This window comes from Xyrauchen texanus, chromosome 8, assembly GCF_025860055.1.
Source record: "Xyrauchen texanus isolate HMW12.3.18 chromosome 8, RBS_HiC_50CHRs, whole genome shotgun sequence".
In the NCBI taxonomy this organism is placed as follows: Eukaryota; Metazoa; Chordata; class Actinopteri; order Cypriniformes; family Catostomidae; genus Xyrauchen; species Xyrauchen texanus.
In genome coordinates this window covers 1,873,418-1,899,472 of record NC_068283.1, presented here as the reverse complement: position 1 = coordinate 1,899,472, position 26,055 = coordinate 1,873,418, and the positions used below count along the sequence as shown (strand labels likewise).

Genomic DNA, 26,055 nt, shown 5'->3' with positions numbered 1-26,055 from the left:
CCTGTTGTTCCTGTCAATCAGACACGCAGTGTCAACCAATGAACCAAAAATGCGTGAGGGAGGGTGGAGCCAACTTATGTTGTTCAGATTGTATTTGAATTGTAACATTTATATGCACTTTGTTATGTACATTGAAAAGTTATACTTTAAATGCACACGTGAAATAACATCCGTCTTTTTTACATTTATTTCAATTTGTGGGATGCTGCAGTTTTGCAAATTATTTATTTTTCTTTGATATGGTGTATTATTCTGTTAACAGTACCGCCACTACCTACATACATAGGCCTACTACGCAGTTTGCGTAGGGCATCAACTCCCTAGGGGGGGCACCGTCTTACCCTAGGATGGCACCAGAAAGTCCACCGGCTGCCCTTACTCGTTCGCTATACGTTATTCAAGGACCCCAAAACAGTTGCGGAACACAGACGATCGCTTCACGCTCATATCACGCGTAGGGCATCAATTTGTCCAGCGGTGGCCCTGTCTATTATGCTGTTCAGACTGTATTCGTTTTGAATGGTTAGATTTATATGCACTTTGTTTATATACAATAAGTTATACTTTAAATGCAAATGTTTAATAGCATTATTTTTCATAACAAATCAATGCATTTTTAAATAAATGGTGGTTAAAGGTGGGGTATGTGATTTGCAAAACGGCCGGCAGATTTTGAAAATACACAACTCTAAGGTCCTACCTTCTCTCCTCCAACGCTGGCCCTGACTCCACCCATTCGAAAAACATGGACGCGCAATCATGCACGAGCGAAAACTCAGATGTGCAGTGTTCTAGCAGTGTTCTAGACTCACTAGTCAAACAGTGCATTCACCTGTCAGACAATTTTTCAGAGCAAATTGTTGACACAGCAGGAGGAGGGGGTCGCATACCACTCTTGAAAGGTGTAGAGCTGATTTTCTCATAACTGTAAAAAAAAAAAGAACATCGCCAGCGTCTGTACAGCGGTCTTCTATTCAAAACAGGATTCATAGAAATGTGGAACAACCCCACTAGCACTATAAAAGCTCTATTCTCCATACATAAATACAATCGCTTCCTGTTACTGGGTCACGAGCTTTGAGTATGCGCACGAACGGGACACGCAGCCAGGGTGGTGGGGGAGGGGGCATGGTACGACCGTTTGATTGACACATTTTCTGTCCAATGATTCTAGATGGTCTTGAAAACGATTGGCTGGAGTTTTTCGAGTCCTGCCCGTTCCACAGATGATTAAATTGCTTAATTTTCATTTCAGTGATTCTAATTTACAGCCAGTAAGTTGGTTAGGAATAGGATTTTAAGTTATTTTGAAAAAATGGTCAAAAAAGAAAATCACATACCCCACCTTTAAGGTAGAATATCATTTCATTTAATAATTTTATTAGAATTGTTTTAACACCAATTATGAAGAGAGCCAGAATGCCCATTGCTAATCTGAAAAGAGATAGTGTAGCGAAACATAACATCTCACGGCGGCATATCCAGTGGTAGGTAGGTAGGTATACTTTATTGTCCCACTGGGAAATTTGTTTTGGGCTCACGAATACAACCACTGCAACACCAGACAAATAAAACAAACATAATAAAAAAAAAGATTTACAATCAAGTAGTTGGCCTCACTCTACTCTACTAAAAATTTAAAAAGTTAAAAACATTACACAAATACCATGCTTATACTAATTATTTCTGCTTGGTATTATTTAATAACTTAACTGCTGAAGGGATAAATGAATTCTTAAACCGGTTTAGTCTACAGCTAGGCATTCTTAGTCTTCTCCCCGATGGCAGCATTACAAACTCAGAGTACAGGACATGTGTTGTATCGTGCATAATCTTATTTGCCTCCCTCAATGTAGATTTTTCATAGAGGGTCTGAAGATAAAGAGGTTCTATTCTGCCCATGACCTTCATGGCAGTTTTAATAAGTCGACTAAGCCTAGATTTCAGATGTACTGTTAAATTACCGTACCAAAGATGTAATCCATAATTGATTGTGTTCTCTAATACAGCCTGATAAAACAACATCATAATCCTACTACTGACCCCATAAAGTCTGAGCCTTCAAGGAATACAGTCTTTGTTGTAACCGAGTGCACAAAGTATCTATATGAACCTGCCATGTAAGAGAACAGTCAATATAAACACCCAGATATTTTTCTGAGGACACTTGTTTGATAGGAACAAGTAACATAACATGAATATATATAGCGCTATTATTTTCCGATTGACTTAGGATCAAATATCATCTCCTCCGTTTTCTTCACATTTACAATCAGGTGGTTAGCATCACACCACTCTATAAACTGATTAATCTCAGAGCAGTAAGACAAAATGTCCTGATCTTTATATAACAAGCTAAGAATCGCAGTATCATCACTAAATTTCACAATATAGTTATTAATATTATTCCTCACACAACTGTTTGTATACAGTGTGAAGAGAACTGGGGAGCTCACACACCCTTGCGGGGCTCCTGTACTGATTACATGAGAATCGGAGATCTTCCCATTAACCTTAACCTGTTGGGTTCTATTTGTTAAAAAAGAGAAATACCATCTAATAAAAGGATTTACACCCATCAATTTTAGTTTTTCCAGTAATAAATACGGTTGCAAGGTATTAAAAGCTGAACTAAAATCTATAAAAAGTAGGCGCGCGTATGCTTTTGAATCCTCCAAATGTTTGGATACTAGATGAGTGATACTTCCTACTGCATCATCCGTGCTTCTGCCCTGTCTGTACGCAAACTGCCATGGGTCTAGTTTTGACATAACTTCATTTTTCAATAAGGACACAATGTACTTCTCAAAGCATTTCATTATTATTGATGTCAATGCTACAGGTCTAAAATCATTATTCTCGGACGGGTGTGGCTTTTTTGGAATTGGAATAATCACTGCTTTTTTCCAGAGCGCAGGGACTGTATGTGAATCCAATGAGCGTTGAAAAAGTGTACACAACACTGGAGTAAGTTCTGCAGCACAGGTTTTCAAAAGTTGAGAAGAAATCCCATCAGGTCCCTTAGATTTCTTTGTACATAACTGATGAAACATTAATTGCACCTTAGAACTATCTATATGTAATCTACTGCCCATATCATCCTTCAGAGAGTCCATAACAGATCTGCATTTATCAGAGAAATCGTGATTTTGAAACCTCAGAAAAAAATCATGAAGCTCATTAGCTTTCCGTAAATTGTCACTAGTATTTATCGAATTTCAAGTGGAAAACTGACGCTCAATAAGATCTTTCTGTCGCCCCCTTGCTTCTTTTAGCTTATGATTAAGCTCTTTTTGTATTGTTTTCAACCCAGCAAGATCATGGTTTTTAAACGCAGCATTTTTCCTGTTAATGCAACTCTTGATTTCTTTAGTTATATAAGTACTTTAGTTATATAAGTTTGTTATTTGGATATATAATAACATTCTTTTTAGTGAGTACATTGTCCACACAAAAATTGATATACTACGTTATTGTCTCTGTAGTCATATCAATGTCCATATCATTAAAAATATGTGCTCTGGATGAGACAGGAGAAACCATCAGGCTCTGTGTCAGCAGCCATGAGGAGGCAAGTGCTGCAGTCTGAGGAGGAGAAGAGGAAGCAGCTGAAAATAAAGATAAACATCGCATACTTCATTGTGAAAGAAGAACCTTTCGTCAAATTTGGGCCGCTTATCAGACTCCACCACAAAAACGGAGTTTACATTAATCCCACATACGACAATGTGTGGGATCGGTCAAATTGCTGACATAATGAGAGATCGCTGGCTGACCTCTAAGTATGCCAGCTGGACAACTGATATCCTTTGATTCTAGTAGGCATGGGTCAATGTGTGATTTTTGGTGGTATGTGCTGTTCCACAGATGTGTGTCCCTTAGTACAGGCACACACTCACACTCACACTCACACACGCAGTATAACTATTTATGTAATAAATTGTTTGTTAATAAGCTCCTAAATTTCTTTGTGTGCTTCTACATTTCTCATTTAGGAGCGCATGTACTCCTTGGGAAAAAAGTTAGCGTAGAGCCCTGATTCTGCATGTGCTGCAAAGTGAATGTGTGAAGCGTGTAATGTATCACACCTGCTAAATTAATCTGAATGATCATTCCTGACGTTCATGTCTTCAGCTCAAAACGCACTTAACAAGTGTTTGAAATAACATCGGACTTCGATCTGATGTGGATTCCGATCACAGAATGAAGCAGAATTACATTCATCATTGAGTTATGTGTGATGCTTACACTTACGCATACTAATCACTTTCATACTAAATATACTTTTTACAAAAACCAGAGACCGCCTAGACAAATGTCTTATGTGCTGAGAATGTGCCAACCATAAAATATAAATCAAAGTTTAAGAACCACTTCATGGTTAGAATGGCGACCTTTTGAATCACTCACACGCCAGAGAATTATTGCACCTCGACCTGCAATTGGCCAAAATGCTCTGTTCGACTTTTCCGAGACCCTCTACTCTTCCCTGTGGAACACGGAAGATTGACCTCTGACCCACTTTCTGCGGTTTGAATTTTAGAATATTGAATTTGGTGTTCTGAATTTCTTCTTCATCTTGAAAACTTGAAGCCGCGTTTTTTTAAACGGGATATTTACAGTGTAAGAATTCAAAACCAAAAATTTGTTGTTTGAAAATAAATATTTATAAAATTGTGCCATAAAAAAAATGTTGGTTAAATATGAAATGTCCAGGATTGGAGTTTAAAAAAAATTATAATTCAAACCTATGTAAAATACAATGTAATATTTCATTTGGAAAAATCACACTTCTAATTCAAATTCAAAAGTCTATAATTCAAATTTACACCATTCTAATTCAAATTGTTTTGTCAAATTTCTGGCTCCATACATATGCCATTGCCTAAACCTTGGATATAGGATAGATCTCACAGAAATGACCTGCCGATTGAACTGTGATGCACCTCACTGATCTCTGGCTGAATCACCACGAGCAAATGATGGACTACACTCTTGAACTGGAATACATAGACTACCAAGGAAATTAAACTGAAACCAATTAAAAAAAAAAAAAAAAATCAATCATTTTATCATCCGTTTCCATAGTGGTTAATAGTACATATAAAAGCACAAAGCAGATTGTTGTAGGTCCAGTAATTTGGTGTAATAACATAATTTTATTTAATATGGTATATACAGTATTGAAATTTAAAAACATAAAAGCATCAAAATGACAACGGCCTGTGTAAGTGTGAATGCCCAGAAGAAACTGGGTTATTTTTCAAGCAGTACTTTTTGATCCAGTTAAAAAGGTTTTGAGCTTAAAGAGTATTCAAGTGTGAAAACATTAAACTGACAAGAGGGACTCATTCAAATGCTTAAAAACAAGTGCCTTATAATGCTTAAGAGACATTGCATCAGCGTATTGCATAACACTACACACACACACACACACACACACACACACACACACACACACACACACACACACACACACACACACTAACCAACACATTGCAAAAAATTTTTAGCAGAGATCTGACATCTTTCACTTTGCTGGCTCAGCTCTACTCGTGCCATGCGTTCACAGATGTATAAGAACCAGTGCTGTCCGCTGCAGGCTTTATCAAACATGTAATTATCAGGCCCACCCCATCGATCGTAGACTTCCACATCCTCATTCTTCTGCTGCTCAGCAGAAAAGGGAAATGCAAAAAAATATTTTAATACACAATGTGACATGAGCAGGGCTGTCGAAATTACCAACTTCCTTTGTCCACTTCTGGAAGAATTCATACGATTTTAAAAATGTCGTTTTGCAGTAGTGCAAAGTTGTAAAAGATGTATTGGAAATTGTAGCAGCCACATGAAATGACAAAAAAGACCAAGCAGAAGCCAGTGCCAATCATTAGATGAAACATCCATTTAAAGAACATTTCAGCTTTAGTAATTACATGACGATTACCTAGTAGTCCTGACTTGTTTGCTGAAAGGCAGACGTTGGTAACGTGTCTGCAATTCACAAGTGGTAAGCTAGAAATGTTGGCTTTGGCCACCCTTTCAATCAAAGCTACTTGAAGACACACGATAGCTCTGTGAATCACAAAAGGCTGTTTAATAAGTAAATGAAATGCACGTGCAGCACATTAGTGAATGCGTGCAATATTTGAGCGCTACTCACGAACAACATCTCAGATGTAGATGCTCAATAGTTCAGTTCACTTATAATATGCATTTAGAACAGCACCGGAGGTGCATCTGACCAGAACTTGAATAAGAAGCAAATGAAACTACTGTGAACGGCCTACAAACAGACACACTTACAGGACATCCTGGAGAGTTCAGAATGTCAAAATAAAAGCCAGAGGTTTTTAAAGTTAAAGTTGCCCCCCCCCTCTCTAAAGTTTTTCTTAATAAGCTATACATTTATATTGAAATAATGTGTAGTAAGAGGTTTGTGTTTCTTTACATATTAAAGAGCACGCCCAATTAGTTCCACACAATAAAGTAAAGATATTCAAACTGATTATGCAAAAACAACAACACTGGTATCGGATCGGGATCGCTATCAGCCGATACTGAGATTTCAGATATCGGAAGAGAGGAAAAAAATTAAATAATAAAAAGTAGCATAGGTGCATCCCTACACAAAAATGCATTCCTCTTCACAGCATTACTGCCTGAACAGCTGAAAACAACTCGCATCACAACTCACTTTTGGTGCCCCTCTGTGGACATTACACCCTCAAAATAGAGCTTACGGGTCCATATGGCAACAGCACTTACCACTTTGGCCACTGTGGGAAGTGTTTCACATTTCAGTAAACACAGACTGATTTTAGCTAAAGAAAAGCCAACCTACTGTTTACAATTTACCTGTGTGATCAGCCCGTCTCTAAAGTGTTAACTTGTGCTGACATAAGCTTTCCTTAAGACTTTGAGCTCAGAAGGCAAGAATCTCAAGATAAGCGAACTGGAAAAGGCAAAACAAATCTTTATATATACACACGCACACTCAAACTTTTGATACTTTTGATAACATAAAACAGCATATTTATGGACACTAGGCTGCAACAATTCATTGGTAAAATGCATCATTAAAATTATAAACTGAAAAAAAATACAAATAATGAAAAAAAGGACAAAGCCAGAAAACAGTGCTTACATGAGATTTGAAAAAAGTGGGTTATTCTCTAAGGAATATGTTACTTTCTTTTGTTCGTGCCATTACATCTTGCGTTTAGTCGAGCACTGAGCCATACGTTTGACTCATTTGCAACCAGACTACTTTGGGATACTTTATAGCATAGCCAAAGAAAGGTGCATGCACCGATGATAAGGAAAGATGCGGACTGAGATAAAACAAGGTCTAGAAAAACAAAGTGGCACATATACAGCAAGTACATAATGTGCTGATGATAAAATTAGAATCACCATACTATGCACGAGTGGCACAGGTGTTTACATGCAATGTAAAATCAGGGTAATGGGCAAACCTATGCATGTCGATCGTTATTATTATTATGACCTTACCCATGGCTCTACGTAAACAATTTTGTTTAAGAGCACTACATTTTTGGGAGATCGGTAAAAAATTAAGGGTTACAGTCAAAGAAAAAAGTAACAACATTTGTAGAAGCAGGTGCTGAAAAATATTATTACTCCACAAATCAAAGAGGCCTACATGATAAATGACAAAGCAGCATGCAAACGTTTTCAAGTCTATACTATTAATTTCACACTCGCCATGATCCAACAGCAGAAGTGCCTGATCACCTTATGAAAATCTGTCAAACATAAATGTATTGTAACGCATTACAATAACTTTGATTAGTTGTAAGCAAACTTTCTATATTGCCGAACAGATCAGTTAATTAACATATGAATATACAAGGAAATGTTAAAAATGTATGATATTTATAACTATTGAATGGATTTAAAATAATTATCTAATTACCGTAATTTCCGGACTATTGAGCGCACCTTAATATAAGCTGCACCCACTGAATTTTAAAACAATTATTATTTTGAACATAAATAAGCCGCACCGGTCTATAAGCCGCAGGTGCCTACCGGTACATTGAAACAAATGAACTTTACTCAGGCTTTAACGAAACACGGTGTGGCAGCGGGGGCGTGGTCAAGCGCCCGTCCGGGAGAGAAAAGCGGTAAGGGCGCTTACATCAAGTGCTGAAAACTGTCACACTGGTGCCAGTGTGACAGTTTTCCCAAGGAGGACACGTGAAGCAGGGCACTTGACGTTCCAGGTAAGGCTTTTAATGGCCACAGCAATGTTTCCAATCAATTTTATAAAGTTTCTCAATTCTTGGTCTTCTATGCGCCAACACTAGACTGACGTGTGTTTGTCTGTCACTCACTCTCTCACACTCTCTCTGCTGCCTTTTTATGCCGCTCTCCCCACGCTTACTGAAATTAGACACAGGTGTTAGACATTAGCTCAGGTGTAAGCGCCCTTACCACTTTTCTCTCCCGGACGGGCGCTTGACCACGCCCCCGCTGCCACACATGGCTTGTAACAAAAAATACAAAATTTGCAGTAAACAGTAGCCTAGCAAGAAAGTCATTGGTCACTATCTTCCTCCTCTTGTGCACATGAAACCACTGAAGTCATCTCCTTCGGTGTCGGAGTTGAATAGCCTCAGCTTTAGTTGTCTTTTTGCACTGAGTCAATTCCTCACGCTGCTGTTTCCAACGTCTCCCGTGCAGCAGCTCTATTTCCTTTTCCAACAGCCAAATCAATCGCCTTCAACTTGAAAGCTGCATCATATGCTCATTTTCCAAATGAAATATTACGTTGTATTTTACATAGGTTTGAATTATAATTTTTTTTAAACTCCAATCCTGGACATTTCATATTTAACCAGCATAAGCTCCGTGTCTTGAGGGTGACAAAATGACTACCGTAATCAGAATGATGGGAAGTTTGAGCGCGCTCGATTTAATCTAAACAGTAAACAAAAAAGTTGTTTGACCTCAACCCGTTCGGCAATTTCATTGGTCTAATGAAAGCTTCATGCCGCCAAAAAACTGAGCACGTCACAGAATGTGTTTTTTTTTTTTTTAAATTTGAAAGCGTGAAAAATCCATATATTAGACGCATCGTTGTTTAATCCGCGAGGTTCAAAGCGTGGGAAAAAAGTTGCGGCTTATAGTCCGGAAATTCCGGTATATAAAAAGTAATAATGCTTGTTAATGGATTAGTTCACCCAATAATGAAAATTCTCTCATCATTTACTCTCATGTCATCCCAAAGGTGTATGACTTTCTTTCTTCAGCAGAACACAAAGATTTTTTATAAAATCTCTCATCTCTGTTGGTTCATACAATTGGAAAACAAGGTGACCAGAACATCAGAAGGTCCAAGTATCCATACGACTCCAGTGGTTTAATAAATGTCTTCTGAAGCAATCCAGTTGGTTTTGGGTGAGAACAGACCAAAATGGAACTCCTTTTTCACTGTACATCTTGGCATTGTAGTCTCTAGGCACCATCATGATTTCAAGCTCGATTACACGATTACATGTCTTACACATAGGTGTAAGACATGATCTTCTCCCAAAGACCCAGAACTCTTTTCTCCACCATCAACGCAGTTTTAAATCCCATTACAACTATTTTTCCTGAGACATCAGTGGATCTATGTGAACATTTTTGAAATGTCTTTACTGAAAAGGCTACCAGTATTCGATCTCAGCTGCTGCCTGATGTTCGTGACCTGGTTGAGACTCCATCCTGTTCAGCTGAACAGCTGTTTGGAGTGAATTTGAGCCTATTTCTATCCAATTATGCAGAGAATTCACTGAACATCTAAAGCCTACCTCATCTCCAAATGATGTCGTACCACCACGCTTTTTCAAGCAAATATTTGACACTATTGGTCCAGATTTACTGTCTGTTTTTAACACTTATCTCTGCACTGGGAGTGTCCCGACGTGCCTTAAACTTGCAACGGTGACACCTCTCCTTAAAAAAAAAAACACTTTGGATCCCACTATCTGTACCAATTTTAGGCCTATCTCTAAATTGCCTTTCATTTCGAAGATTATGGAGAAGGCAGTTTGAACCCAGTTGCAATCACTTTTAAATATAAACTCTATACTTGAACCTCTCCAGTCGGGTTTCAAAGCTTTACATAGTACAGAATCTGCTCTACTAAAAGTACTCAATGGCATCCTAATGACTACAGACTCTGGGAATGGCCCTGGTCCTCTTAGATCAGCATTTGACCTGGTTGACCACAATATCCTTATTTCACAACTTGAGCATTGTGTTGGTATTCGAGGTACGGCTCTGGATTGGTTCTGGTCATATCTATCAAATAGGAGCTTCTCTGTTGCAGTGGGCCAGCACACCTCCTCTGTGGCACGGCTTACCTGTGCTGTTCCGCAGGGCTCGATCCTCGCTTCTACCCTATTTTCTTGCTTCCTATGGGCGCCATTTTTAACAAATATGGGGCGTCATTTTATTGTTACACTGATGACACACGGATCTAAGAAACTATTAAACGTAATGACAAACAAGCTCTTGACCCTCTCTTAGCTTGTCTGCAGGAACTCAAAACCTGGTTGACAGATCATTTCTTTAAAGAGAATAAAACTGAAATGATCCTGTTTGGATCAAACGTGCTTAAAACAGTGAACAACATTGACATAGGTATTCTCACTCATCTCATTCTCACGCTAAGAACCTAGGCCTTTTCTTTAATAGTAGCCTTATTTTCGACAAACAAATTAACGAAGCGATTAGATCTAGTTTTTTCCACCTACGCCACCTTGCTAAAACAAAAAAAAATTCTATCAAGGAAAACTTTTGAAATAGTGATCAATGCTTTTATTTGTTCATGCATGGATTACTGTAATTCTCTGTAATCTGGCCTGCACCAATCAGCTCTATCCCGCCTGCAGATTTTCCAAAATGCTGCGGCACAACTTTTAACGGGCAGTCGTAAACATGAACACATCACTCCCATCCTGATCTCCTTGCACTGGTTGCAAAATGATTTCGAACTGATTATAAGATTTTAATATTTGTCTATAAATTCTTAAACAATCAGGCACCCCATTATCTCTGTGAATTGGTTTGTATGCATAATCCAACCAGATCACTCAGATCCGGGGATTGTGGACTTCTGTCTGTTCCTAGATCCAGGATGAAGCATAGAGGTGATCGCGCATTTTGAATCACTGGCCCCAAACTGTGGAACAGTTTACCGGATTACCTGAGGCCTGCCTTCTCTCTATCTGTTTTTAAATCATTGCTTAAAACTTTCTTATTTTCATCAGCTTTTAATTTTCCTTCAATCATGGTTAAGAACCACTTGACTTGAAGCTGTTAAATTGTCATACTATTACCCATGTTTTATTTCTGTTATACTGTCTTGCCTGTGATGCCACTGTACAAAATTTTGGTCAACCATGGATTTGTGAATTATGAATTTGTGCTCTGTGTCATCAGGGCAGGGCGCCCTCCGCCTGGGCCTGCTACCCCTCACGTGTCAACACTACACTCACTGCACACATCACTCTCACACACACACACCTGAGATAAGAGATGAACACAGACCTTTACACACGCCCACACACAAACTGCATTTACGGTCAGCTGCCATGTGCTCACTCACTTCCTCTGTGCCACACATCCAGACACATTTGAATGGAGAAATGTGCAGTATGAATGACTCAATATAAAACAAAATAAGTAATGACATTTTTTTTATCATTCTACTTTTATTCTGTCATAAGAGTACGTATGTAAATATATGACAAATTATAATGCCAACACAACATACAGTAAAAATCTTTGTTTGAAAATCTGGTATCAATTCTTAAACTTCTGGGAGGTTTCCTTTACTCTTAGCGCATGCAACCCTCTATACTGCGAGTAAAACACCCACAAATGTGACCAAATTTTGCGCTATTTGACTAAAAATGTGATTAGCACAACATCATAAAGTAAGCACATCTGTGATTAGCCACTGGCTTGTAAATGTTTAGATTTCACTCCCCATTGATTGAGTTGTATTGAGGAGAAGTTCAGCACAGAGATCTTTTCAATGCTTGTTGAGAGTAAGAGCCAAATGAAAAGTGCAAAGAAGAGATCCACACAATCTATTCATCATTGAATAATGGCTCTTTTAATACCCTTTCTGCTCTTTGCAGTCAATTGTTGATCAAAAATATAAATATTTCACTGTAAATCACACACAGCACGAAAGCAGTAAAGAAACCATGTGATTCCACTCGTTAATATGTGCTTAACCAAAACACCTCAGGAGACGCACGCTGAACTGCTGCCATTCTTAAAGAAACAGTAACGTTTCTGCACTTGTTCTACAGGTCAACATAAATACTTTGTAAATAATATAAATAATGCAAGTAAACTATTAAACATGTGACATATACATATATAAATATTTATTAGGGATGTAACGGTTCTCTGTAATTGTACGGTTCACCACCCACGGTTCGGTAAGTATTTGCATCGCAGTTCATCTCAAGTTTAATGACGCATCTGGATCCTACAGTTTGGCGAAGTAAATAAAGCACCAGATAGCCATGCACAGTTATAACCTTTGCTAATGCACCGGAATCGCTCTGTAGACAGGCTCTGTCTGTTTCACATGGGTCAACTTTCTACAGGCAAAATCTGTACTATTAACTGCAAGTATGTTAAATCAGTTGATGACATCATAGTTCTGCATGCATTAGTGTGAAATTGAAAATGGCAAGCTGAGAAAACAAGCCGCAAGATAGAAGCCCCTGCGTCATTCAAGTCTCCTGTCTGGGAACTTTTTCTTTTTGCAGTCAATCACAAGAGCGATGGTCATTAAACCTTTACAAAACAGGCACTGTTTGCAGATATTGTTTGACGTGAGTGCCGTATACTGGTAATACATCACTGTTTGATTTATTTACACTGATATCACCAGAGGACAGATAGCGTGAGCCCGACACTGCACACAGACACAATCCCTTCCGTCTTTAAGGAACTCAGTGCTAGTTTGGACAGACATATAACAATAACTAAAGTGCTTGAAGTGTTCATTGCCAAAGTTATGTTGCCCTACTCCGTTGATGAAGATGTGGGAATTCCGCATATGATTAAAACACTTGTGTTGCATTACGACATCCCTTATAGCATCCATTTTAACAGCAAGGTTAATCATTCTATAATGATGTACAGATTCCAATCATTGAATATATGTGGAGTATGAAATGCAATTTTTTGATACAATTAACCATTGTTTTACAACAGTAACATTTTAGATTCACTACCACCCCTGGAGTTCGAGAGTTCAAATCCAGGGTGTGCTGAGTGACTCCAGCCAGGTCTCCCAAGCAACCAAATTGGCCCAGAGTCATACGGGGTAACCTCCTCGTGGTCGCTATAATGTGGGTCGCTCTCGGAGGGGAGCGTGGCGAGTTGTGTGTAGATGCCACGGTGGATGGTGTGGGCCTCCAAACGCGGCCCACACCTGTGGTAATGCTCTGTGGTAATGCGCTCAATGAGCAACGTGATAAGATAGGTGGGTTGACTATCTCAGACCCAGAGGCAACTGAGATTCATCCTCCACCACCTGGATTGAGGAGAGTCACCATGAGGACTTAGAGCAAATTGGGAATTGGATATAACAAATTGGGGTAGGGTAGAAAGGGTAGAAAAAATAAAATTAAACAATACTGTAGATTCCATATAGTAACAATGGTTTTACTATAGTATTGTAAGCATGACAGTAACCATGATAATATTGTGGTTACTATGCTTTTACTTCAAATACCATGGTTAAACTATGGTTACTGCAGTAAAACTATGGTGATTTGTAGTGAGGGCATATCTATTGAAGTGTTTGTTACCAAATAGAATATTTTTACTTTGGATTTGGCAATAATTTAGTTTTTTCTGAACATAAATAACAAACCATACCGAAACAGTGACCCTAAAACCATGACACAAACAAACAAACAAACAAACAAACAAACAAACAAACAAACAAACAAATAAACAAACAAACAAACAAACAAACAAATAAATAAATAAATAAATAAATAAATAAATAAATATATATATATATATATATATATATATATATATACACACACACACACACACACACACACAAGTTTTGAATAACGCACAGATTTTGCCATTTCAGAAGGAAATTGGTACTTTAACCTTATCCTTGAGTAATCATGCTAAATTGCAAATGTGGTACAAGAAAATCACTTTTATATCAAATTGCCACAGTATGCAATAGACTGGCATGTCTTAAGGTCAATATTAGTTTAAAAAAATTGCACAAAAAAAAGAAACTGCTTTCTCAAGAAACTCGTCAGTCAATCGTTGTTTTGAGGAATGAAGGATATAGAATTCTTGAAATTGCCAAAAAACTGAAGATTTCATACAAATGTGTAACTACAGTTTTCAAAGACAAAGAACAACTGACTCTAACAAGGACAGAAAGAGATGTGGAATACCAGATGTACAACTAAACAAGAGGAGAATTACATCAGAGACTCTAGTTTGAGAAATAGACACCTCACATGTCCTCAGCTGACAGCTTCACTGAATTCTACCTTCTAAACACCAGTTTCACGTACAACAGTAAAGAGAAGACTCAGGGGTGCAGGACTTATGGGAAGAATTGCAAAGAAAAAAACACTTTTGAAACAGAAAAACAAAAAGAAAAAAGGTTAGAGTGGGCAAAGAAACACAGACATTGGACAACAGATAATTGGAAAAGAGTGTTATGGATCTTAACCCCATTGAGCTTTTGTGGGATCATCTAGACTGTAAGGTGTGTGAGAAGTGCCCGACAAGACAGTCACATCTATGGCAAGTGTTACAGGAAGTGTGGGGTGAAATGTCACCGGAGTATCTGGACAAACTGACAGCTAGAATGCCAAGGATCTGTAAAGCTGTCATTGCTGCACGTGGACATTTTTGTGATGAGAGCTCTTTGAAGTAGTTTAAAAATGCTAATTTTAATAGTAATTTTTCATGTTATTAATGTCCTGGCTATAAATTGTCATCAATTGAATGCCATTTTGGAGAATAAAAGTACGAATTTCTTTCCATAAGAGCAAAGTATGTACATAATTCCAAACTTTTGGCCACCAGTATAGACACACACACACACACACACACACACACACACACACACACACACACACACACACACACACACACACACACACACACACACACACACCATTCAAACCTGCTGTGGCAGGGCGGAGGGTGGGGCCGGGCCATGATTCTGTACACCCAGCCCCTAATTAAGCCCAAGACCGGAAAGGTGACCGGAGACGGCAGTGTGACAGAGTAAATTACAGGCAGCTGCCCAACATGTGTTTATCTTTTTAAGTTAATCCTTAAATGATTATTTGTTGTCAAGCCAGTTCTCACCTTCTCCTTTCCATTGAACGGTGTTACACCTACCTAATATTGTGTAGGTCCCCCTCGTACCACCAAAACAGTACCAACCAGCATCTCAGAATAGCATTCAGAATTGTACAGAGTACTTATCTGAGTTACCGTAGACATTGTCAGTTCCAGTCTGGCCATTCTATGTTGACCTCTCTCATCAACAAGACATTTCCATCCACAGAACTGACCCTCACTGGAAGTTTTTTGTTTTTGGCACCATTCGGAGTAAATTTTAGAGACTGTTGTGTGTGAAAATCCCAGAAGATCAGCAGATACAGAAATATTCAAACCAGCCCATCTGGCACCAACAATCATGCCATGGTCAAAATAACAAAGATCATGTTTTTTTTCCCCATTCTGATGGTTGATGTGAACATTAACTGAAGCTCCTGACCCATATCTGAATGATTTTAATGCACTGATTCCACACAACTGGCTGATAAGGTAATCACATAGATGATTGTTGGTACCACATATATTTATGAGAAGAATATCATCTCAGAATGCTGTTCTGAGATGCAGTTTGGTGCTGTTTTGGTGGCATGAGTGGGACCTACACAAAATTAGGCAGGTGGTTTTAATGTTGTGGCTGATTGGTGTATATGCAATATAACATACTGTATGCAATTTTAAGAGAACCCATTTATTTATGAAATATATGACATTTTTAAAATGCTAAAATGTAACACAAACGGTAGCAAAAATGTTATAATGAAATGTAATTTGTTAAATTAATACTTTTGTAATGTACCAAGTAAAAAGTTTACCTTTATAATTAACTGCTTTATCTGTAGAGGTGGGGAAAAAATATCTATATTTTAAATTATGGTGATATTTTTCCTTGTGATGTTGTAGCAATATTTGCACACAAAATATCAATATTATTAAACATTTTCCACATTAATATTGTGGTGATGGGATTTTTTTTTTTATTGCATTGTACATAGATATTTGGAAATACACTGGCTTTGTTTTGTAAACTGGCACTTTTATATTAATTTAACAATGTATTTGGTGATTTGGATATCAATTTCTTAAGTCCGATGAAGACGAATGAGAAACATTGAGTGAAATATCGCAATATATTGTAGTTTTGAATCGCAACACACCAAAAATAATCACAATAATATTGTATCGTGATCTAAATATTGATATTATATGGAATCGCCTGTTACCTTGTGATTCCCACCCCTAAATATTTAGCTGATGGAGAATTTCTTCAAAATGTGAATAGAATCAAGACCTTAAGAATCAGAATCCAATCAGGAAATCTGTAGAAATTACCCAGCACAACAAACTAAGTAACTAGTTTGTAATTGACGTATCGCTTTTTATTTAGTAGTTCGCTTATTACAGATACAGTCCTCCTGGAGAAACCTAAACTTCAGTGTTGTGATCAAAGCCACAATGTTGATAGTTCAAGAGTCAGCACCTGTGGGCTTTGAACCTACAACCCCTATCAGTTAGTGCATGCTATCAGATTGAGTACCCTGACTCTGTGATATAGAGTTCTAGTCCTGTCTAATACTGATCGTGACACTAGTATAGACAGACACATGCTCGTGAACTGACATGAGAACTATAATGTGTTGCATAGTAAAGTAGGTCAGATGATAGGACAGTACGGTATGTGATGTGACATAGTACTGTACATTAAAACGGGCACAACTGGTCGTTTATAAAGTTGTGAACGTGCCGTGTCACATAAGGCCATTTGCTTTATGTTTCTGCTCAGATCATGTGTAACAACAGCACCGCGTGTTTCAATCGAAACATATCTTTACTGTCTTTATATTCCGATTACATCACATCAGACATTTATTCAATGACACAGCCATGTTCTAGACTTAAACTGCAACATGTCAAAGCGAACAGACATCAGGAGTGTGATCGATCAGTATGATTGACCAGCGATTAGCTGCTATTACACCAGTATGAAATAAATAATCTCATGAAAACTAGTGTTGTTAGGTCAGGAGGAGGGTAAACAGTTTTCACTCACCATCATCAGGCAGCATAAAATCGCCGTGATAATCCACACAAGAGCTCTACTACACACGCCCCACGCCATCATACACACATATACACGATATGATCCACAGGGAAACGCGTCAGATGTGTGTGCTTTATAGCGATGGTTCACTCATTGTGCTGCCGCAAGACTGATCATCGGTCGTGCTCAAAGCGTTTCTCAGCACTCTCCTGCACAAGCGCACAACACGCAGATGGCGGGGCTGTGAAACACGTCACTTCAGCTTAGACCGGAAACGGGACTTTTTTGTTGAAGTGAGGAGGTCTGTATCTATGGCTATCATCAGTGGCCGCTGAGAGAAAGGTATTTTTAATTCAATCAAACAGTTTATTATATTCAGTCATGTTGAAAACTGTGTGGAGCACAGCGTTTTAGGATATCACAGTGATGCAGAAAACAGAGATTTTGTTTGATATTTCAGATTTGCATGTATTTTTTTATTATTACGCATACAATACATTTTTCTGTGTTTATAAAATAATTAGGACAGATTAAAATAAAGCACACTGTTTTAAGAATAAAGGATTTATGGAGGTAAAGTTTGGTATTATTGTAGATTCACAACTCACATTTGAAAAACATAAAGAAACTTTAAAAAAATTAAAGATGAACTTAAATAGTTTTAAACTGATCAGACAGTACATTTCAACAGCTCAGCTTTTTATGCATGCAATTATTTTATCTCACATTTCTTATTGATTTAACTTTGTTTGGATTCAAAAGTGAATCCACAATACATCACGTCAGTATGTAATCAGGCTTTAAAAATAATGGACAGTAAACCAAATCGATGGCATCATTCTTATATTTCAAAACAAATACAACAGCAACAAAAAACAACAACCTGCTTAGTTTTCAAAGTGTAATATACTTGTCATATACACTCACTGAGCACTTTATTAGGAACATCTGTACATGTACATATTCATGTGATTATCTAATCAGCCAATCATGTGGCAGCAGTGCATTGCATAAAATCATGCAGATACTGGTCAGGAGCATCAGGTAATGAATGGCCAGACTGGTTCGAGCTGACAGAAAGTATATGGTAACTCAGATAACCACTCTGAACAATTGTAGCGAGCAGAATAGCATCTCAGAATGGACAACACGTCAAACCTTGATGTAGATGGCTACAACAGCAGAAGACCTTGTTACGTCCTGTGATGTATTGTTGCATATACGTGTTGCTGTGTTGTCCTTTTTGTTTCGTTCTATCCCTGCATTGTTCTCTCTCTCTCTCTCTCTCTCTCTCTCTCTCTCTCTCTCGCTCTCTGTTAATGGAAGGTTTTAATACTGTAATATTTTTTTAATGAAGAACACATTCGAAAGTTCCCCACCCTCTTCACTGTGAAGACGGGGCTTTATGTATTTATATTTAGCCCTTCTAATAAATTGTTTTATTCTATACATTTCATAGAATAGAATTATTATAGCACCCACATTCTATTTACAGTTTCTTCAGTCAATGAATATTAATGTTATTTATAAAATGACATTCCATAGTATCAATATATAGGTAATTAAAAGCTTAAGCAGTTGATCACTCGTTATTCTTCTTCACCAGCTAGATAATATGTGATCATTTCACAGACCACAGATATAGAGGTTAGAGATTGTATTTCTTATCTCTTTAATTCATGTAGGCTACTGTACATATAAATGCACATATTTCCAGACTTGTTCGTTGTACTCTCTTTATTATCTGAAAAAATAAATGAGACATGCTGTCATTTAGTCTCCCACAGGGCATTTGTTCTTAGCATCTGTTTCCATTGTGACTCGTGGATTCAGCGATCTGCTGAGAATGCCTTTGAGTTCACCGTGAAAGCGCACAAACTCTGAGTTTCAAATGCATGGTTGAGTGAAATTATGTCTCTACACACTACACGACTTTCAAAGACATCGGATTGTGACGTTCATATTACACAACTGTCAGTCTTGTCATGGAAGTCGTAGAGTTTTCAAATTACACGAGGAATCTGCGACGGGTCGGCGCTTCTCCCAGATCGTGTCTTTGATAATTCATACATTGCGTTCGTCGCTCAAGGAAGCGAGCACTGATTTGCCTATGATTTAGGGCTTTTGTTGCCGATCTCCACAAAATTGTTGGCGAGTGAAAAGCGGGCCTAAAATCATGTAAACTCGGCATAACCCCGCGCAGGTGCTCTGGAATCCATATACCGCGAGTAAGCAAGATTTGGGTTAATCAACCGAGATTTCATGTTTTATGTCATGGTAAGATAACCTTGCTTTCTGGAATACACCTCTGAAGTTGTTGCTTCCACTCAAAAAGACTTCATTTTGTGTTCCAGTTTTATGTTGCAGCCTCACTAGACATGGTCGTAACAACCACGTAATTGCAGAATTGACTCATTGAAGGACACGAGCAAAGGGCTTTGGGCTGTAAAGGCTCTCAACTCGGGAACACGTTACCAATTGAACTAAAATAAATAGAAGATATAAAGATACATTTATTTTCCAATTGTGTTTAGTTTCGTTTTGGTTCTGTGGACCTATGGACCTGAGACATGCAAATTAGCCTGTGTGATCATCTCAATGCACAACACATCTTTCCAGTCTTTGAGCTGAAATCTGTCCAAATAAATATTTTTTTTATGTATTAAATTATAATGAATTATTCAATTAATAATAATTATAAAGAAATAATTGAATCATATATTTAAATAAACAAAACAAAAAAGTTAAATGTTCAAGATAAATGTACTTCGTGGACAAAACCAAAAGCATGTCTCTACAGAAAAGTCGTTCAGTCTTGACAATGGCTTTGTTGTCCATGGATACATTTACAAGGATACATTTACTTCAGTTTGCTTGTTGTCTATGGATCATGGTGAAACAAATGTTTGTTGAAAAGTGCTGTAAGGTAAGTGATGTTCTGGAACTTCCTCCCTTTTTAGCCTTCGATCTAGATACACCTCCTTTTCCCCAAACCCCACCCTCTAAAGGTACTGGGTCACAGAGTAGCAGTGCTTCTCTGTTAGTTAGTCTGCACTACATCTAACAAGGTGATAAAAAAATTCAGCGGACACATTAGAAACATAATTGAGTCTTTTCTCTGCTATCATTTAAGTGTATCTATTTTATATTGTTAATTTATTTAAACAACTTGTTCTTATTCATTTTTTTACTTTGATGAATTAGGCTGACTCTGCATTCTACATCCCCTACAATGTATCTTTTTTTCAAGATAAAAGGCATAAAAAAAACAGGGGTATTCCAGAAAGCAAGTTTTACCATGACATAAACCCTGAACTCCCGTTTGATTAACCCAAGCATTGCATAAGTTGTTGCAGGAATAACATAATGGTTTAAAAAAAGTAAAAGATTTTAGCTTGCACAGTAGTCCAACACTGCTCGGCAATGTCATTTGAGATAGCCAATCAAATCAATGAAGGCGGGACTCAAGTTCAAGAAGCTAGGTGGGAACCAGAGTTGCTGCTTTTTATTAAGTCGCTTGAACAAATCACGGGTTGCGGTTTTTCGGGCTTGTTTTAAGAAATATGGTTACTTGTTAGGAAAATCTGACAAACGACTTTGTTTTTTTACATTTATGTTCACTGTTTCCTCCAATGGATTGATTGACACTGTCTACTCACAGCCTCACAATAATATCAGTGCTGTTGTGTAATTCGTCCACCCACAAATCCCTATCCTACCCCATCCTCCCCTTCATTGGAGTAAAATCACGTTGTATCCTAACAGCATGTATTTGTCACGAGCCGGTCTCAAACCCGGGTCTCTGGTGAGAGAGTGGCACTGACTATCCACTGAGCCACAGAGCAGTAAGTTGGGCCCAGAAGGAAGACAAACACAGCACGTAAGATGAGCCAAAAAATGTAATAATAAAAAGTATTGTCCCATAAGAGTCAACTTGGCACAAGGGGAAAAAACAGAATACAAATCTTCTCAAACCAACATCTAGTGGGCAAAAATGGGAATTACAGGTAAATACATGACAGGACCCCCCCCACTAGGAACGGCTCCTGACGTTCCCCACAGGACAACCCGGTCTGCGAGCGCGGAACTCTCGAATCAACTCAGGGTCGAGGATGTCTCTGGCAGGAACCCCGGAGCGCTCCTCAGGACCGTAGCCTTCCCAATCCACCAGATACTGCAAGGACCGTTGTACCCGACAGGAGTCCAGTATCCGATGGACTGTGTAGGCCGGCTGTCCATCAATAATACGGGGTGGTGGAGGAGGTCTGTCTGGGGGGGCAAAGGGAGAAGACAAAACAGGTTTTAGGAGAGACACATGAAACGTGGGATAATGACCTAGGTAGGTACAACCAGTAAGTAACTGGGTTGACTTTCCTGGCAATGCGGAATGGTCCGATGAACCATTGGGAGAGCTTACGGGATTCCACTTGTAATGGCAGGTTCTTCGTGGAGAGCCATACTCTTTGACCCGGGCAAAGGGAAGGAGCAGGTCTGCGATGGTGATTGGCCTGTCGCTGATAGGTTTGCGAGGTCCGGTGAAGTTTGGACCGGGCCTTCCACCAGGTTGACCGACACCGCCTGACGAATCTCAGGGCTGAAAGGACTCCAACTTCTTCTTGCTCAGGAAAGAGGGGGGGCATAAATCCAAATTGGCACTCGAAGGGTGACATGCCTGTAGCGGAGGATTTCAGGGTGTTGTGGGTATACTCGGCCCACTCAATGAATGACGACCAGGAGGATGGATTGCTGGCAGCCATGCACCTCAGGGTTGCTTCCAGCTCCTGGTTAACTCTCTCCGTCTGTCCGTTGGACTCAGGATGGAATCCTGAGGACAGGTTCGCTGTCGATCCCACCAGCAGACAGAAGGCTTTCCAGAACCGGGAAAAAAACTGGGGTCCTCGATCAGAGACAATGTCCTGGGGAAAACCAAAGACTCGAAAAACATGTTCAATGACCAATTCAGCTGTCTGTTTAGCGGAGGGTAGTTTAGGAAGTGGAATGAATCTGGAAGCTTTGGAAAATCTGTCTATAATGACAAAAATGGTGGTATTACCGTGGGATAACGGGAGGCCTGTGATGAAGTCCATGGAGAGATGAGACCAGGGGCGTCGAGGGTTAGGAAGTGGAAACAGAAGGCCCTGAGGAGCACGGTGAGAAGCCTTGCTCTGGTTGCAAGTGGTACAGGCCTTAACAAAAGTCTCGGTGTCTTCCTTAATCGTAGGCCACCAGAACCGCCTTAGGAGAAACTCGAAGGTGCGACCATAACCCGGGTGACAGGTGAGAGGAGATGCATGAGCCCACTGGAGAACTTGAGCGGACAGAGTGGGGAACGAACAGACAGCCAGGGGGGCCATTGCCCGGATCAGGTTCTCAGACTTGAGCCTGTCTGACCACATCCACGATCTTCCACCGCACCGGGGCCACAATCCTGTTTCCGGGGATGATGGATCTTACAGAATCTTCTTGGACAGAAGGGGCAAAGATTCGAGACAGGGCATCTGGCTTGAGATTCTTGGACCCTGGACGATAAGTAAGCGTAAATTCAAAGTGGTTAAAAAAAAAGTGACCACCTGGCCTGACAGGGATTCAGACGCTTAGCTTTTTGTATGTACTCAAGGTACTTGTGGTCCATAAGAACTTGAAAAGGATGAGTAGAACCCTCAAGCCAATGTCTCCACTCCTCCAGTGCAAGTTTTACTGCCAAGAGTTCCCGGTCCCCCACATCATAATTCATCTCGGCTGATGTAAGGCGATGGGAGAAAAAAGCACAAGGGTGAAGTCGCTCATCCTTTCCTCTCTGAGAAAGCACAGCTCCCACTCCTACATCTGAGGCATCCACCTCCATGACAAATGGAACTTCAGGGTCAGGCATAGAGAGAATGGGTGCGGAGGTAAACAGATGCTTGGCGAAGGCGGCCTCGGCTCCTGGGGTCCACTGGAAACAGGTGTGGCTTGCCTTGGTGAGTGCTGAGAGATCTGACGCCACAGAGCTGAAATTCTTGATGAATTTTCGATAAAAATTGGCAAAGCCGAGAAATCGCTGGACCTCTTTGACTGAGGCTGGGGTGGGCCATTCTGACACAGCCTTGACCTTGCTGGGGTCCATGAGCATATGGCCGGGTTCCACTATGAATCCCAAGAATTGCACCTTAGTGGTGTGGATCTCACATTTCTCTGGCTTGACATACAAATGATTCTCCAGAAGGCGTTTGAGCACTAGTCGAACATGCTCAATGTGTTCTTGCAGGGAACTCGAGAAGATCAGGATATCATCCAGGTAGACAAACACGAAGATGTTGAGCATATCCCGGAGAGCATCATTAATCAAGGCCTGGAACACCGCTGGAGCATTGGTCAGGCCGAAGGGCATCATTTCATATTCATAGTGACCGGTGGGTGTGTTGAATGAGTGGAAGACTGCATCGCCTTGCCGGATGCGTACGAGATGGTAAGCGTTGCGCAAATCGAGCTTGGTGAAGACAGATGCTCCCTGCAACAACTCGAACGCTGTTCCCAGCAGTGGTAAGGGGTACCGGTTTCTGATGGTGATGCTATTTAATCCACGGTAGTCAATGCAGGGCCGGAGACCCCTGTCCTTCCCCACAAAGAAAAAACCGGCTCCTGCAGGTGACGTGGACTGACGGATGAAACCAGCAGCAAGGGCCTCCTTGATGTACTCATCCATAGCTGCACGCTCAGGAGCCGACAGGGAGAAAATCCGGCCTCTGGGGGGACAGGTACCAGGGAACAAGTTAATAGCGCAGTCATATGGGCGGTTGGGTGGCAGTGTTGTGGCTCTCTGCTTACTGAATACCAGCTTAAGTTGATGGTACACACTGGGGACTCGAGAGGTCAATGGACTCTGGGAACTTGGGAGGTGAGACAGGAGAGTCAGAGTGTAAACAGGTGGTTTGACAAGTTAGGCCCCATTGAATAAGGGATCCGGTTGTCCAATCAAACTGTGGATTATGCAGTTGAAGCCAGGGGTGACCAAGAATGAGTGGAAATTCCGGGGACTGGATGAGATGAAAAGTCAGCTTCACTTGGTGATGATGGACTGAGAGAGAAAGAGGATCTGTGGCCCGGGTGACGCCTTCCACGCCTAGGGGTCTTCCATACAAGGCTGTAACTGCAATGGGTACAGGTAGGAGTCCAGATGGGATTCCATGTTTGCTGGCCCAGGTGGTATCCATGAAATTTCCACCTGCTCCCGAGTCCACAAAAGCCTGTAGAGGGTGACTGTGAGAGTTCCACTTGAGGGTAACGGGTAGAAAAAGACCAGAGTTAAACGATAGGGAGGTGAGGGCAGCTCCCGTTACAGTCCTCCCTGACCTGCATGGTGTCGAGCGTTTCCCTGTAGAACAGGACAAGTCACTCGGAAGTGGTCGGTTCCGCCGCAGTACAAGCAGCAGTGCTCCCGCATGCGTCGATCTCGTTCTCTTGGGGTGATCCGGGCTCGGCCTACCTGCATAGGCTCAGGAGGTTCTTGGTCAGAGGGAGAGTCAAGTATTGGGGTTTGATAGATGGGTCTAGCTGACCTGCGGTTGAGTGCCCTCTCTCGAAGACGATTATCCAGGCGAATGGAGAGCTCGATGAGGGTCTCAAGATTCACGGCTGGTTTTCGTGTAGCGAGCTCATCCAAGATATCATCTGAGAGCCCAGAAGAAAAGCTGGCCATCAGAGCCTCTTTGTTCCAACCACTTTCTGCAGCTATGGTACAGAACTGGATGGCGTACTCTGCCACACTACGTTGTCCCTGGTGCAGGGAGAGAAGACGTCTGGAGGACTCCCGACTGGTGAGGGGGGTGATGAAAAGTCCACCGAAACTCATCTGTGAAAGTCTGGAAACTAGCACAGCAGGGGCTCTGTGCCTCCCATACAGCAGTGGCCCAGTCCAGGGCAGTACCAGAGAGCAGAGTGATCACATAAGCAATCTTTGAGCGATCAGTGGGAAAACTGGAGGGTTGAAGATCAAAAGTTAAGGAACACTGTGTCAAGAAGCCTCTACATGCACTCGGGTTACCTGAGAATCGTTGGGGTGGAGGTAATTTCGGCTCAATGGCAGACATTGGCTGCTGGACATTGACTGACGGAGGAACAGGGGCAGAAGGAGCAGGCACTGCCAGCCTCTCAAAAACTTGCTTTAGAGCAGGGAGAATCTCAGCCAACAGCTCTGAATGTTTGGTCAGCAGTTCCTCTTGATTCACAATCTGCACACTAGCTTCAAGCCAGTTGGAGTACTCAGAAGTGCTGGTTGTCTCTGGATCCATGTTGACTTGGTTTTCCTGTCACGAGCCGGTCTCGAACCCGGGTCTCTGGTGAGAGAGTGGCACTGACTATCCACTGAGCCACAGAGCAGTAAGTTGGGCCCAGAAGGAAGACAAACACAGCACGTAAGATGAGCCAAAAAATTTAATAATAAAAAGTAATGTCCCAAAAGAGTCAACTTGGCACAAGGGGAAAAAACAGAATACAAATCTTCTCAAACCAATAAAGACAACTTGAAGAGGAGATATCCAAAACAAAGCTCTGTAAGTCCAGCAAGGGAAAAAACTTAGAATTCACTCCTCCTAGTTACAGGGCAGGCTGAGAGAGCAACACAAGGGACTGGTGGCTAGCACATTCGAAAACCA

General features: G+C 40.4%; 1 protein-coding gene across 1 annotated transcript in view; it reads right to left on the bottom strand.

Moving 5' to 3' along the window:
- The window catches only part of LOC127647465 (serine/threonine-protein kinase/endoribonuclease IRE1-like), a 97,398-nt gene extending 79,764 nt beyond the window's left edge, over positions 1-17,634 (bottom strand). Inside the window, exon 1 of the mRNA XM_052131725.1 lies at positions 17,432-17,634. Within this exon, the coding sequence (XP_051987685.1) occupies positions 17,432-17,503 (72 nt within the window). The 5' untranslated portion in view covers positions 17,504-17,634. The remainder of the gene's footprint in view (positions 1-17,431) is intronic.
- Positions 17,635-26,055: the final 8,421 nt, after the last annotated feature.